Below are 15,799 nucleotides of genomic sequence, written 5' to 3' on the forward strand. Positions count from 1 at the left end.
AAATCAGCTCGAAGAGATAGCTGTACTCCCATGTTCACTGCAGCATTATTCACAATAGCCAAGGTATGGAAACAACCTAAGTGTCCAACAACGGATGAATAGATAAAGAAAATGTGGTACATATACAATGGAATATTATTCAGCCTTAAAAAAGAAAGAAATCCTGTCATGTACCACATCCTGGATGAAACTGGAGGGCAATGCACTAAGTGAAATAAGCCAGAGAAAGACAAATACTGCATGGTATCACTCATATGTGGAACCTTACAAAACAAAACAAAAACAAAAACATGGAACTCAGAAACAGAGAGTAGAAAAGTGGTTGCCACAGGCTGGCAGCTGCAGGCAAAGAGGGAGGTTGGTAAAAGGGTACATACTTTCATTTGTAAGATGAATAAGGTCTGCAGATCTGATGCATAACATGGTGACTATAGTTGATAACACTGTGTTGTATAACTGAAATTTGCTAAGAGAATAAGAACTTAAATGTCTTACCAAAAAAAAAGGTAGATATGCAAGGTCATGGGTGATGGATGTGTTAATTAACTCAATGGGGGGGAATCCTTTCAGAAGGTACATATATATCAAATCATTTCATTGCATACTTTAATAACTTACAATTTTAGTGGTCAATTATACCTCAATAAAGCTGAAAAAAAATGTCAACAGCAATTATCCGTAAATACAGAGATGATGGGCATTTTTTGCTTCTTTCTGCTTAGCTCTACTTTCTAATCTTTCTACAATAAATGTCAACTATTTTGTTGGAAACAAAATTGCTACCTTTTATATTACGTCTTTTTATTTCAAAAAATTTAATTTATTACTCAGTGCAGTTTTAATATTAAATAGAATTTGATTTCTAAATTAATCCAATCTCTTGGCTAGGAAGTTACTTTAACAAAAATATTTCAATATATAACTATTTTGGAGAAATAGGGTGTCATTATAATGATTACACTAAAACGGCACATGCTACTGCTTAGTAACAATTTATTTCAGGTTTTAGAAATTTCAACTATATAGTGAAAAATACACAGATTGAAACTACAAACTTACCTAATGATTTGTCCTTCCTCTTCTGGAGTAGCTGGTCTTAACCCCAGAACTATGTGACATACCTAGAGAAAAAAGTGGTAAATTAAATTTCATTGACTGGTGCCAATGACTGGAATGTAGTAATTTTTCACATTCTCTGCATGAGAGCCACTTTCTAGATGGGAATTTGAATTAGCAATAGCTTTCAATTGATGAATTATCAATGCTTCACCTGAGCAAATCTGAACTTTCAACTTTAGCTGTTTGTTTTTAAAACAAGCCATTTCAGTGGAGGCCAACTTCAAAATCTCTATGTGAGATAGGAAAAAAAGAAAGATAAAGGAAGAAAGAAAAGAACCAACGACTTTTCAGAGTATTCATTAATACTACATGTTTTAATATATGTCACATAGAGAATATTATTTTCTTTCTTGAAATCTGAAGAGTACATCATGGCACTTGGGGAGGAAGGTAAAAGGGAGATGAAGAGGACACAGAAGATGAAAGATAAAGTATTTTAATTTGAACAGCTCTAAGAAAAAAATCATTGCCACTAATGCTAAATATGCTTTTTAAGGCTCATTTCCTCCAATTTACTTGCTTTCTCTAAATATCATCACAAAGGATGTAATTTCTTTTTCAACATTTTATCATGAAAATTTTCAAAAGTACAGAAAAATCGAAAGAATTTTACACTGAACACGTCATACCCATTACCTACATTCTCATATTAACATTTTATTATACTTGAATCTATCCATCCTTCAATTCATCCATCAATCCATCTTAATTTTTGGATACATTTCAAAGTAAATTACAGACATTAGTACAGCTCTCTGTAAGTATATCAGCATACCTAACATGAACTAGAGTTGAATATCTTTTTACAGTTTTGTTTACCTTTTGAGGAAACATTTACATAACAATGAAATATATAAATTAGGTTTTTGAGATTCATCCATGTATCAGCAGTTCATTTCTTATTGCTGAGTAGTATTCCATTGCTCCAATATACCACCATTTGTTCTACCCTTTCTCATATTGATGGATACTTGGGCTTTTGATATGTTTTTTGTAAGCAAACTTCAAACTTTTAATAAAATGGAAATATAATATACATGCTTAAAAGTGAACAAATCTTAAGGGCACAGTTCAATGACTTTTCACCAAGTAAACACACCTATACAACCTCCACCCAGTCAAGAAATAGAACATTGCTACCTCCCGCAAAGCTCTACTTTGGTTTCTTTCCCAAATACCAGTGCACCCCTTTGATGTATTCACTATCCTAAATTCTATCACCATGGATTGGTTTTTGTCTGCTTTTGAATTCTTTGGCTCAGTATTCTCCACTCAACATTATCTAAGATTCATCCATGTTGTTTTGTGTAGCGTTAGTATATTTATTTTCATTGCTGTAAAATATACCATTGTATGTATGCAAATTATTTATTATTGATAGGTATTTGGGTCATTTTCTGTTTGAGGCTATAAAAAATAGTGATTATAAGACTTTACTCATATGTCTTTCGGTGCTCAGATATACAAATCTCTGTAGGGTATACACATGAGTAGACTTGCTGGGTCACAGGGTATACATATGTTCAACTTTCATAAATACTGCCAAACAATTTTCAAAGTATTCATAACAATTTATATTCCCACTGGCAATGTGTACAAGTTCCAGCTGCTTGTTATCCTCACCAATACTTCATATCACTTAAAAACTAACCATTCTGGTGGATACCTAATGGTATTCCAAGTGTGGTTTTAATATGTATTTTCATGATGACTAAAGAGGTTAGCCCCTTTTCATAATATTTATTAGCTATTTGGATATTCTCTTTTGTGAAGCACCTGTTTAAGTTTTTTTGCACATTTTTGTATTGAAATTCTGCCTTTTCCTCATTGATTTTTGTTCTTTGTATGCCCTAGATATAACTCTTTTGTTGGATATAGGTATCGCAAACATTCTCTCCCACTGTGTGGCTTATCTTTTCACTTTCTTAATGGTATCTCTTGATAAAAAGAATTCTTAATTTTACTGAATTCCAACTTAAAAACTTTTCCTGTATTGTTAGTGCTGTGTCTTGTTTAAGAACTCTTTGCCACCTCAAAGTCATTACAATACTCTCCTATATTATTTTCTAGATGCTTTATTTTTTTACCTTTCACATTTATTAGATTTATAATCTACTTGGAATTATTTTCATTATGGTATGAGGTAGGAATAATGATGCATTTTTTTTCCCATATGGATACCAACTGACCCAGTACCATTTACTGAAAAGACTACTCCTGGAAGATAAACAAACACGTAGAACAGATTAGTGGTTACCAGGAGAACAGGGATCGGAGGAGGGCAAAAGGGGTAAAGGGGCACATATGTTTGGTGACAGATAAAAATTGGACTGTTGGTGGTGAACAAGATGCAGTCTATACAGAAACTGAAATATAGTGATGGACATCTGAAATTTACACAGTGTTGTAAGCCAATATGACCTCAATAAAATAATTAACAAAAAAAAAGACCATTCCTTCCCATCTGCAATGCAATGTCTTCTTTGTTATAAATCAAGTGATCACATATATGTAGGTCTGTTTAAGGACTCTCAATACTGTTCCATTGGTCTATTTGTCTAATTTTATGCAGATATCACATTGTCTTCATACTGTTGTTTTAGAGGAAGTCCTAATATCTGGTAATCTAAGTCCTCTAACATTGTTCTTTAATATTATCTTGGCTATTTTTGGCCCTTTGCACTTCAGTATGTATTTGGAATCAGCTTCTCAAGGTCCACAATGACAATAATAAACTTTTTGGGATTTTGATTGTGAATGCACCAAATCTATCAATCAATTTAAGGGAAATTGATGTCTTTAAAATATTGAGCCCTTCAATCCATAAATATGGATTATCTCCCTCTGTATTGGTTTTTTTATTACTGCTGTAACAAATTACCACAAACTCAGCAGCTTAAAAGAACACAAATTTATTATTTTACAGTTCTGTAGGTCAAAAGTCATACATGAGTCTCCCTAGGCTAAAAATCAAAACATCAGCAAGGCGGTATTCCTTCTAGAAGTTAAGGGAAGAATACGTTTCCTTGCCTTTTCCAGCTTGTAGAGTTCAGCCATATCCCTTTGCTCATGGCCCCTTCCTCTATCTTCAAAGCTAGCAACTTTGTATCTCTCTAACCCTTCTTCCAACATCATCTCTTTCTCTTTCTGACCACAGCTGGGCAAGACTGGGCCCACTTCATAATCCAGGCTAATCTCCCCGTCTCAGAGTCCTTAACCTGATATACCTGCAAAGTCTCTTTTGCCATGGAAGACAACATATTCACAGGTTCCAGGGATTAGGGCATGGATATTGCTTGGTGGGGTGCGGGGGGCATTATTCTGTCTACCACACTTTTTAACATTTGATACTTTTTGACAAAGGTATAGGACAGAAGATTCTGATTATGTTTAGCACGCTTTCTCTGCAAAATATTGGGCACTGAGTTTATAAAAAAGAATTGAAAATAAAGATATTACCACAGTGGTGGTTTTCTAATTCTACTGATACTGACATATGTTACACTTAAATACCCAAAACACTCAGCCAAGAATGGGAATCTTGGCAAATAAAATAAGAGGATAACTCAAGCTTTTATCACTCAACTTACCAGCTAACTCTACCAATTTTAAGACACAGATAGAAAACTTAGCACAACAGTCTGCTTACTCATATATTAAGTGAAAATACAGTTTTAAAAGCATATCTGAATATGGGATAAAGTGAGTATAGTAAAATGTAATGTTAAAATTTAGCTGACGAATAGATGGGTATTCAGTGAAAAATTCTTTCATCTTTTCATAATATAATGTTGGAAAACATAAACAAGCATATGCTTGTTTATGAATTAGAGTCACAGAAAAATAGTGCCACTGCAAGTCCCTGATAAGAATATAGGAAAGGCAATACAAAAGAATCAAAATGCTGTACTATGTGAGAGCTACAAGGTGACTCAGGTACAAACTTAAGTGATCAAAATGTTTATACAATTAATTATGAGATAAAGTAGTTGAGGATATTATTTTAAATAAGATAAAAATAGTTCATCAATTTTCATATTATCAAGCAAGTCATTTCTGTTTACAGTAGCGATTTATATTATTTTTGTACATATTTATATTTTATAAAGCCATTAACTTAAATCTCTGCTGAAAATTATACCTGACAGTGGAGCAATTGATTGATTTAAATGGATATTACAGGTCTATCAGATTGTATGTTTTAAATATACAATAATTAGTCATTAGCCGTCAGGAAGAGACCAATTTCCATTTATTCCAACACAGTTGTGTCACAAATAAGTTATTCTTTATTTACAATGGAAGACCATGATAGATATAAAGATATCAAACCTTTCTGACCTTCACAGGGGTGCTTTTACAAGGAAAGGAAAATGAAGAGAATCTAAAATAAGGAGAATCTAAAATCTAAAATTTGGACTTAGATCACCAGATATCAGGACTTACTATAAAACAACAGTATTAACACTATTAAATCTACTTAAATATTTATGAAGAACAATGAAAAATGGGAAACTGTAAATTATTTTTAAAAATTGGAGCAAGGGAACTACTTTAACTAGGAAAATAGAATCTGGCAACCTCTATGGCTTAATGTTCACTCCTGGCAGCTTCTTTCCCTCCTTCTCCCTCAATTTTTCTAGGGCTTTTTAAAGAATAAAACAAAATTAAGAAACAGCCTTGCAGGGGCCGGCCCAGTGGCGCAAGCAGTTAAGTGCGCGTGCTCCACTGCGGCGGCCCGGGGTTCACCGGTTCGGATCCTGGGCACACACCGACGCACTGTTTGGCAAGCCATGCTGTGGCGGCATCCCATACAAAGTAGAGGAAGATAGGCATGGATGTTAGCCCAGGGCCAGTCTTCCTCAGCAAAAAGAGGAGGATTGGCAGATGTTAGCTCAGGGCCGATCTTCCTCACACACACAAAAAAAGAAACAGCCTTGCAGCTAAGATAATCTCTTATCTGGAGACATGGTATACTTTAAAAAACTTACAGCTGCCTACTTATGATCCATCTCTCTGTTCACACTGCCTCACTTGTTAAGAAGGGCCTTTAAAAAAGACAACAGTGAAGAAAAATAGCAAATTATGATGGCTATTGTAATTTAAATTATTCTCTATGTGTCTACATGCTGTTCTATCATGAATTATGATAAGAGAAACAAACATAATCAGCTATATTTGGCTTTCTTATCCCCCACATCCTGATTTTCAGAAGCTTCAGTAGGCACTCATGCTTTATCTTACCATTTTTCAAGTGGTGTACAGGATAACATAGTTCTTTTTATAATATATGGTTTTGTAGCCTAGTTGCAATTAACTACTACATAATGAAAAAAATGTAGAATTACTGGTACTACTACCCTCTGTACCTGTCATTTACCTTAAACATACCTGGAAAAGTAGATTCAAAAATTCATTGGCAAGAACATTTTTCACACTCCAGATCTGATAGTCTTCTAGAGTAAGATGGCCCATCTGAAAGAGAAACAATATTGAAAAAGATCTCATGTTAGGGATGTTCTCATGTTTCATAGCATTTGAATAAAATCTGGCTTACTAAACTTATATTGGTCATTTGTCTGAAAGTAAACCAATAATTTAAAGCAGATGCTATGTGTTCATCTGAAAAAGTAGACCAGTTAGGATAAGTTTAAAAGTGACAAAACTCTGTTGAAGCAGTCAATGATAATGAGGACAATTTATCATCAACAATCTTCTTCCTCCAATAAGACCTGGGAAATAACTCACAATATCTTCTGCTTCAAGGGTTACCTATGGAAAATCACAAAAGACCTTGGGTAGTGAAAATGGAGTATTTACTAATTCTGAAAGCAAAAAGTAGACTCTCTGGATTACTCCCTTTCACCCTAACAATTCCCTAAGATCTTCATCGAAACATCTGGCAATATTATCAGACTTCTTAGATATTTAAAGGAACTTAATATATATAAAAAATGAATACCTACATTACCATTTCCCTAAAATACAATTTAACATAACTTTTATAAGTTGAGTAAAGTAACATTTTCGTGGTGTCACAGTGTAGCAAAAATAACATATGCATATAGAAGGCAAAATATATATTTTTTCCTTATCAGGCAAAAATATAATCAAATGCTTCTTACTTCATGTGTTCAACGAATTACCTGACAATCCTAGATGAATAATAATGTCTTTAGCTTTTAGTATTTAATGATAATTTATTTAATCATGAATAAGTTACTTATTTAGTATTTAACGATAATTTAGTATTTAATTATAATTATTGGCTTTCCTGAAACTTCTTCCTCTATTTTATATGTGGGACACCACCACAGGATGGCTTGATGAGCAGTGTGTAGGTCTGCGCCTGGGATCCAAACCCGTGAACCCCAGGCCGCTGAAGTGAACTTAACATGAACTTAACCACTATGCCAACCCAGCTGGTCCCATTATGTGTTTTTTTAATGTTCACAGCAGAGCTAGAAGTAGAAACTCCATCTTATATAAAAACAGACAGCAATAATGACGATATATTTATCAAACACCCAGAAAAAAGGTATTAGAAATTGTATCTCTACATAAGGCATTTTCTAACAGAAACTTTTCCAGGTTTCTGTTCTTATACATACCAAATAGAAGTGGATCCCTCAGTATTCTGCAGAGAGAGGTGAATGAAAGGAGAAGACTGCCTAAATTGCCAAACAAAGCTCAAGTCCTGTAAAACTCATTTCTATTATTTGTTTCTATTGAGCAACATTTAATAAGATTATGATGATTCATTTTGGAATTGTGATTGAAGAAAGGAAAAAAACTGATGTTACTTATTTTTTCTAAACCTCTATAATACCACTGTGGTCTATATCCTACCAATCTGTTACTTGGTACATGTAAATGTTTGCATGGAAAGGCTCAAATGAACCCAAATATGCTTCACATGTGGATTATTTTCAATTTTACAGGGACACATGGACATCACAGTAATGTAAACTACAGGAATAAACCTATTATAACATCCTTACCAATAAATGTTGTCAAACTAAAAAATTCAAGAATTTATGTTCTTTGTAAAGTACATGCTAATTCCTGTTATTACATACTTATTCTGGCTGCTATGAAAGAACTCAAGAGAGGCCCTTACCAACACTACTAAAAAAAATTTTTTTTAAGGAATATGTATATGCTTCACCCAGATTGGGATAAAAAATCATTTCCATCATCCCAGAAATGCTTATGGTCCTTCCCAGTTAATCCACTCATCCCTGAAATCATTATTCTAATGCCTATCACCATTTCTTAGTTTTGCCTCTGTTCTTGAATTTCATGTAATAGAATCATACATATGTATTCTTTTTGGTGTGGCTTCTTTTGCTTAATATGAGGGTAGCTTTAACATAACTTACTAAAATGGGAGAAAAAGATCATAAACTATAGATGATAATGTTTGTGTCTACTTAGTTTTTATAAAATGCCTAGCTTATAAAATATAATAAATGTTTTTATATTATAATACTTAATGGAGTTGTTTAAAGATGGAATGGGCTATCTCTAGAGACAATTTGGAAGTATTGTAACCACAGGTCCAAACAGGCACTTGGTGGAGATGATGCAGAAGAGATTCAAATATGTATATCAGCTACATACCCCAATTCAGAGTACATGGTATTTTTAGAAAAGGATAAATTAGTTCTAGCTAGACTCACCTTTGTGGTGTCATGTGCATTCAATATGCCTTCTACAATATCAGATAGATCCGTATGTAATTCCTTTAAAACAGAAATCCAAAGGAATAATTAGAAACAAGTAAATATCATTTTATCATTCAGTGGCTGAAGTATACTATGTTTTGGTCAAGTATTTTTTTAATTACCATATACAGGTTCTTCTATTTGCTTTAAAAAATTAACACAATTTTCCCATAGTTTCATTCTTACTTTATACAGTAAGTTCAGTTTATTAAATTTTCTAAGGCAAATTCTCTTCTCAATTTTGCACCTTTAGCTATGAATATTTTGAGCAGCATTATATAGCAACTAGGAATAATAATAGATCCTTTTCTATTTTTTAAAATTCTCCACTTTATTTTCCTGTTGGAAGTTCAACGTGCAACAAGACGTGCACAATCAGAACTTACGGGGATATCATCCATGCGGTTGTCCTTCCAGACCTCTAGAAGCGCAACCACCATGTCTCTCAGTTCAGTCCTGGAGAGAACTCCATCACGGTCAACATCAAACACCTTGAAGCAAACTAAAGAAAAGAAACTCTTATGGAAGGAAATTACTTTTATATTCTAGAGTACACTACATTTTACTAGAAGCTGCCCTAGAAAAATTACTTAGTTTCTCAAGCAAGTATATTCTTGATTAAGTTCTCATCTGGAGCAGACTATATATGTCATTAAAATCCTCTGAACTTGTAGGACTTCCTGCACACACTTCACAAATCTCTCTCTCTAAATCATTACCTAGGTTGGAAAGCCCTATCCTTCACCCAAATCTAGACTTAAATTCTTTGTAAACCAAAAGAAAAGGGCCAAGTTACTAAACAATAAATATTACAATACCTCATAGGTTTTGAGGAGGTAATTCAAGCCCTTAAATTAATTTCTAATATTTAAATATTATTTGTTATATATTAAATATATATTAAATCAGCAGAGCTGATTCTCTTAACACTGAAAATATTCCAACTACATTAAGAATCAATAACAAGGGGGCCAGCCCCATGGTGTAGTGGTTAAAGTCCAGCACATTCCACTTCGGTGGCCCAGGTTCGTGAGTTTGGATCCCAGGTGCGGACATACACCACTCGTCACCATGCTGTGGCGGCAATCGACATAGAAAATAGAGGAAGATTGGCACAGATGTTAGCTCAGGGCTAATCTTCCTCAAGCAAAAAAAAAAAGAGGAAGCTTGGCAACAGAGGTTAGCTCAGGGCTAATCTTCCTCAAGCCAAAAAAAAAGAGGAAGATTGGCAACAGATGTTAGCTCAGGGTGAATCTTCCTCGGCAACACAAAAAAAAAAGAATCAATAACAAGATGATATAAAGAGTCTGCTTCCATTTTGCCTCTCCAATGTAATTAATGCACACTCAATTTTTTGCCAAAGAACAATTTCAACTCTTCAATGAAGTTTATATACAACATGCTAAGAAGTAAAAATATCAGCACTTTGCTAATGAACTCCAACTGAGTCACTCTAGTTTGTTAACTTTCATTAGTCTATCAGCAAAAAAGGAACTAAAAAAAATTTTTAAGGCAATAATTAACCTCAATTGAGAAACAAAGATTTCAGCCTCCTTATTTAATATTAAACTTTTTGGTGTGTGTGTGAGGAAGATTAGCCTGGAGCTAACATCTGTCGCCAATCCTCCTCTTCTTGCTGAGGAAGACTGTCCCTGGGCTAACATCCATGTCCATCTTCCTCCACTTTATGTGGGACGCCGCCACAGCATGGCTTGACAAGCAGTGCGGTCAGTGAGCGCCTGGGATCGGAACCCCAGGCGGCCGCAGTGAAGTGCGTGCACTTAACCACCACGCCAACAGGCCGGCCCCTAATATTAAAATTTAATGGGAACAAATAATCTATCATAAAGCCAGGTTGGAGTAATGGTGAAGCATCAGGGAAGAAAAAATAAATCTGAATTTTTAAGATTAAATAATTACCTATTTCATACACCCCCATAAAAATTATACTATTTAATCAATTGAATACATCATAGTACAACATTACTAAAGCAGATCAAAATATCAAATAGCACACACAAAATAGGCAACATCTGTGAAGTTGCAGTTTAGAAAGACAGAAAGATAATGACCCTAGTAAATATTTTTTGTCACCATGTAACATGGTGACAAATGACCCTAGTAAATATGTTAGAATTAGGTTCCAATTAAATGTAAACTGCTGTATTTTTCTCAAATATGGTCAGGATCTAATAATGCAATATACTTATGCTTATAAATTATGCTATAATCACACTTTAGCTAGGTTAAAAAGACCATTTCAGTATTTAATAAAATTGTGTTTTGATCATAAATTTAATTTTGCTAATAAAAAATTAATGTATATAATTGACAGAAAATGAGTTGTACTTCAAATTATGCAAGACACAAAGTTACCTATAGAGACCACCAGAAAATATTTTCTAAATGGTAACATTTTCAAATACATCATGGCTGATTATAATTCATTTATCATGAACTGAAAATTCATCAGGAAAATAAACCCCATTATTAATAACAAAGATCCCAAACTATTCTACAGTAAAAAAGAATGGATGATTGACTCTTTAGACTGACCTCAGTAAAACTTCAACATGAGACTGCTATTTGCCAACCTGACAAACTGATGAAAATTCAGGCCTTACTCCACAGATGATTTTACATGAGTGAATGCTAATTTTTTCTCTGTATAGTTTGCAAATTTTGTGACAATGTTTAACACACTTACATTTTTGTCTTTCAGCCAGGGGTCCCCTGCAACAGGCTGATAACCCACAGGATATCTCCTTAAAATCTATGTGATTGTCACGATTTTCATCAAAAGCATTAAACAAACCTGTAAAATGGAAAAAGGCACCGTAAGTCAAAGCCAACAAACTTCTTAATGTTAATAATGATATGTTTATGAAAGGAGGCATGACTCTTTCCCATAAACTGGTCAAATTAAAAAAAAAAAGATTAGTAGTTGCCACTGTCTCAAGAAGTATTTCTTTTTCTCCTGGTATAATTACAACTGAAACTTAAGATCCTAGCAGAAAATACATTACTGTCATTTAGTATTTGGTTATGTTTGCCCATGTGTCTCTTATATCAACTCTAAAATGGCTATAGTATGTAAAAAATAAAAATCAATTAAAAAAATTGAAAACCAGGGAAAAAAAGGTCAGAAATTACAATTATCCTTACTTAGGTTGAGAAGAAAAAGGAAAAAGGAGAAAAGTTGAACTGTATACTCAAAAAGATAAACCGTGATGTTATTAATAAACTCCCATAAAGCTCTTTCATGAAGCAAAGAAAAATAACACACTATATTACAACAGAATGAAATTCTGTACTGCAGAGTCTTCTTTGTACTACTTAATATTTTATAAATGAATATTTTAAATTTCAGAAATAAAAGGGAATTTGAAAATTTAATCCTGTGGTTTTCTAAATTTTTATAAAAAATAGAAATGGAATAATTTTGTTTTCAAATGAAATGATTTATCAATCTCAAATTCTAAAAACGTAAAAACACAACTGCACTGTTCAAGTAGGTGGAAGCCCAGAGCCCTGTTTGCTCTGGCTCCCCTAACAAGTACTTCTGAAGTATCCTAGGAATCTGAAGAATACAGTGTATTTCAAGAATCCAATTCTGTGCCCTCAGTTTATTTTATTTTTTACTTTTTTTGTGAGGAAGATCTGCCCTGAGCTAACATCCATGCCAATCCTCCTCTTTTTGCTGAGGAAGACCAGCCCTGAGCTAACATCTATTGCCAATCCTCCTTTTTTTTTCCCCCATTTTCTCCCCAAAGCCCCAGTAGATAGTTGTATGTCATAGTTGCACACCCTTCTAGTTGCTGTATGTGGGACACGGCCTCAGCATGGCCGGACAAGCGGTGCGTCGGTGCGCACCCGGGATCCAAACCCGGGCCGCCAATAGCGGAGTGTGCGCACTTAACCACTAAGCCACGAGGCCGGCCCAGTGTGCCCTCAGTTTAAAGAGTAGAAAACTAAAGATTAGAAGGGGTTAAGTGATTTGCCAAAAGTAAGAAAAGTTATAAAAGGTCAGTACCACGGGGCTGGCCTGGTGGCTTAGTGGTTAAGTTTGCACGTTCCACGTCGGAGGCCCAGGATTCACTGGTTCGGATGCTGGGTGCGTGGACCTACTCACCACTCATCAAGCCATGCTGAGGCAGCGTCCCACATAGAACTAGAAGGACCTACAACTAGGATATACAACTATATACTGGGGCTTTGGGGAGAAAAAAGAAAAAGAGGAAGATTGGCAACAGATGTTAGCTCAGGGCCAATCTTCCTCAAAAAAATAAATAACTAAAGTAAAATAAAGTAGAGGCTGGTAAGTTTCACCATCAGGCTTTAAAAAACAAAACAAAACAAAACAAAAGGTCAGAACCAGAAGCAAAACCGAAGTATATGTGGTTTTTGTGATATTACCCACAATTACTCTTTGTATTCCTAATTTAAAAATAAAGTCATAGCAATGAGAAGTTTAGGGCTAGCGGGGACCTCAAAGATGGTATAGTCCAGTGGTTTCTTAATCTTTTTTGGGAGGGGAAGGATACAGCAGTGGAACCTTCTTATGTAAAAGAAAAAAGTAGAGGCACTTGAGCTGAGGAAGAGGTGGGATAATGTGTGGAAATCTGGACCTCTGCCCATTCAGTGGCCACCACCCTAATTCCTGCACCAGCTGCTGAGGCACCTCATTGGAATACAGTTTCACAACCACTGACTTGGTCAAATTCATTTTATATATGAGGATATTCAGGTGCAGAGAACTAAACTGATTTATGCAAGGTTACAAGGTAGAAGAGGAAGCTCAAGACTACAAACTTAATTCCCATTTTAGTTTTTTTCCACTAAACTATGCTATTTGCAAGAAACTCGCAAATCTATAACAATATGGCCTTTTGGAGTTAAAATGTATTGGTTAGAAATAAAAGATGGGCTCTGCGTGTTTACCAAAGAACATTTGTAGAAAACAGAATGATTCCTACCTTCACTTAGAGATGGACGAATAGGTGGTGAAACCAATGGGCCAAATGTCTCTAAATCAAATCGTCCAGTCCGAGATTGAGCCTTCAGCAACCAATAGCGTTTCTCCAGATCAATGATGTCTGATTCTTCCACTGAGAATCAAATCAAACAAGATTATAAAACCTCAAACTTCCCTTCTGGGCAGTTAGCTCATCCTGGTAATGTAACTTCCAAGGATATATTTTAATTTCCCAATTCAATTACTAAAAATAATCATTACCTAAAACAAAACACTGAAAGATAAATATATTTAAAATGGCATGAAAATTAAATTCAAATTAACATAAAAGAGGCTTTAAAAGCAGAAAAAATTTTTTTGTAATTTCTTATTCAGTAGGTTGTTTAAATTCAAAAATAATAAACAATTGAGACATTATTTTTTAGTTTCCCACACCACTTTTATCTGTATTCATTTTTGGTAATTTTCAATCTCTATCTTGGATTTAAAGATTCTACATACATAATCTCTCCTGGCTACACTGTAAATATCCTAATAGCAGGATCCATGTCTGATTCATCCTGTCAATATGGTAACTACTAACACACTCAATACTTATTAAATAAATGAAAAAGAATATGATAAAACATGTCATAAATAACAAAGTCAACAAATGACAGAGGAGGTAGAGTAGGATTTACAATGTGATAGGTAACAGGAGCATCATGAAAACATGAACATCTTTCTTTCCTCATTCATCAGAAGGTATATTTAAAAAATCACAGATAAACTCCAACCATGGCTGTATTTTATATGTTTCTTTTTCTCCGAGGAACTAAAGTAAGATTTAGAAAACAAACAAGGTGAGTCCTTCCACTGCCCTGGCTTTCTGCCTGTAGTCACTTTCCAGACCTTGGCAAGGTAAGAGGAACCTAAGCAGTGAGATTTCACTGAGTTAAGAAGAGAAGCTGCACTTCAGGGAGGTTGAGGTAGCTGAAATTTGCAGGGCAGAGTACTGGAGAGGAAAGAGTTATGCAAAGAAAAGAGCTCCAGAAATCTGCACAGGAGTCTTGTTGAATTTTGACAGAATACTAAGCTGTGTATGCAGAGTGAGATTCATTGAAGCTGGGCTAGGAGATGCCTAAATTCTGACCAGCCAAGTGGAGATACCTTGTTAAACACTGGGAGCCTTCATAGACTCAGAAGGTCACACTTAACTAGTAGGGGAAAAACTAACTCTAGAGTAAAGGCTAGTCCAGACTTGCCCCAACAAAGCTTTAAAGAAATCCCTGAAAATATCAAGCTGAACCATAAGTAACTTAACTGCCTAGCAAAACAAAACAAATTCTCTTTTTTAAAGGAAGACAACAGAATCCAATTAGCTATATAACATTCCCAATGTCTAGTATCCAAAAAAAAATATGAAACAAGCAGGAAAAAGTGACCCCAAACCAGGATAAAAATTAGTCAATAGAAAAAGCCACAGAAATAACAGAGATGATGGAATTAGCAGACAAGGCTTTAAAATATCTATTATAAACATCTCAAGAATTTAAGGAAAACTATGACCATACTGAGGAAAGAAATTAAAACTATAAAAAAGTACTAAATAGAACTAATAGAGATGAAGAATACAATATTTGAAATAAAAAAAATCCACTGGAATTTTAACATCAGATTTAAAACTACCGAGGAAAGATCAGTGAACTTCAAGACTGAGCAGTAGAAACTATCCAAATGGAAGCATAAGGAGAAAAAAAGGTGGAAAAAATAATTAGAATCTTAGTGACCTGTAAGACAATATCAAACAGTATAACATACATGCTATTGGGGTCTCAGAAAGGGATGGGCAGAAAACATTTGAAACAATAATAGCTGAAAAATTTCCAAATTTGATGAAAACTATAATCCTACAATTTTAGAAATTCAATGAACCCTGTGCAAGAAAAATTCAAAGAAAACCAAACCAAGGCAAGTCACAATCAAATCACTAATAAAA

General features: G+C 34.4%; 1 protein-coding gene across 2 annotated transcripts in view; it reads right to left on the bottom strand.

The window, feature by feature from the left end:
- Window positions 1-15,799, bottom strand: part of USP32 (ubiquitin specific peptidase 32) — a 220,177-nt gene that overhangs the window by 60,842 nt on the left and 143,536 nt on the right. For both annotated transcript variants that reach the window (XM_058560459.1, XM_058560460.1), the window contains exons 6-11: window positions 13,823-13,954; window positions 11,554-11,661; window positions 9,233-9,348; window positions 8,802-8,864; window positions 6,511-6,594; window positions 1,060-1,121 (exon numbers count right to left, since the gene is read on the bottom strand). In XM_058560459.1, the coding sequence (XP_058416442.1) occupies window positions 1,060-1,121; window positions 6,511-6,594; window positions 8,802-8,864; window positions 9,233-9,348; window positions 11,554-11,661; window positions 13,823-13,954 (565 nt within the window). The remainder of the gene's footprint in view (window positions 1-1,059; window positions 1,122-6,510; window positions 6,595-8,801; window positions 8,865-9,232; window positions 9,349-11,553; window positions 11,662-13,822; window positions 13,955-15,799) is intronic.

The sequence above is a fragment of the Diceros bicornis genome, chromosome 18 (assembly GCF_020826845.1).
Source record: "Diceros bicornis minor isolate mBicDic1 chromosome 18, mDicBic1.mat.cur, whole genome shotgun sequence".
NCBI classification, from domain to species: domain Eukaryota; kingdom Metazoa; phylum Chordata; class Mammalia; order Perissodactyla; family Rhinocerotidae; genus Diceros; species Diceros bicornis.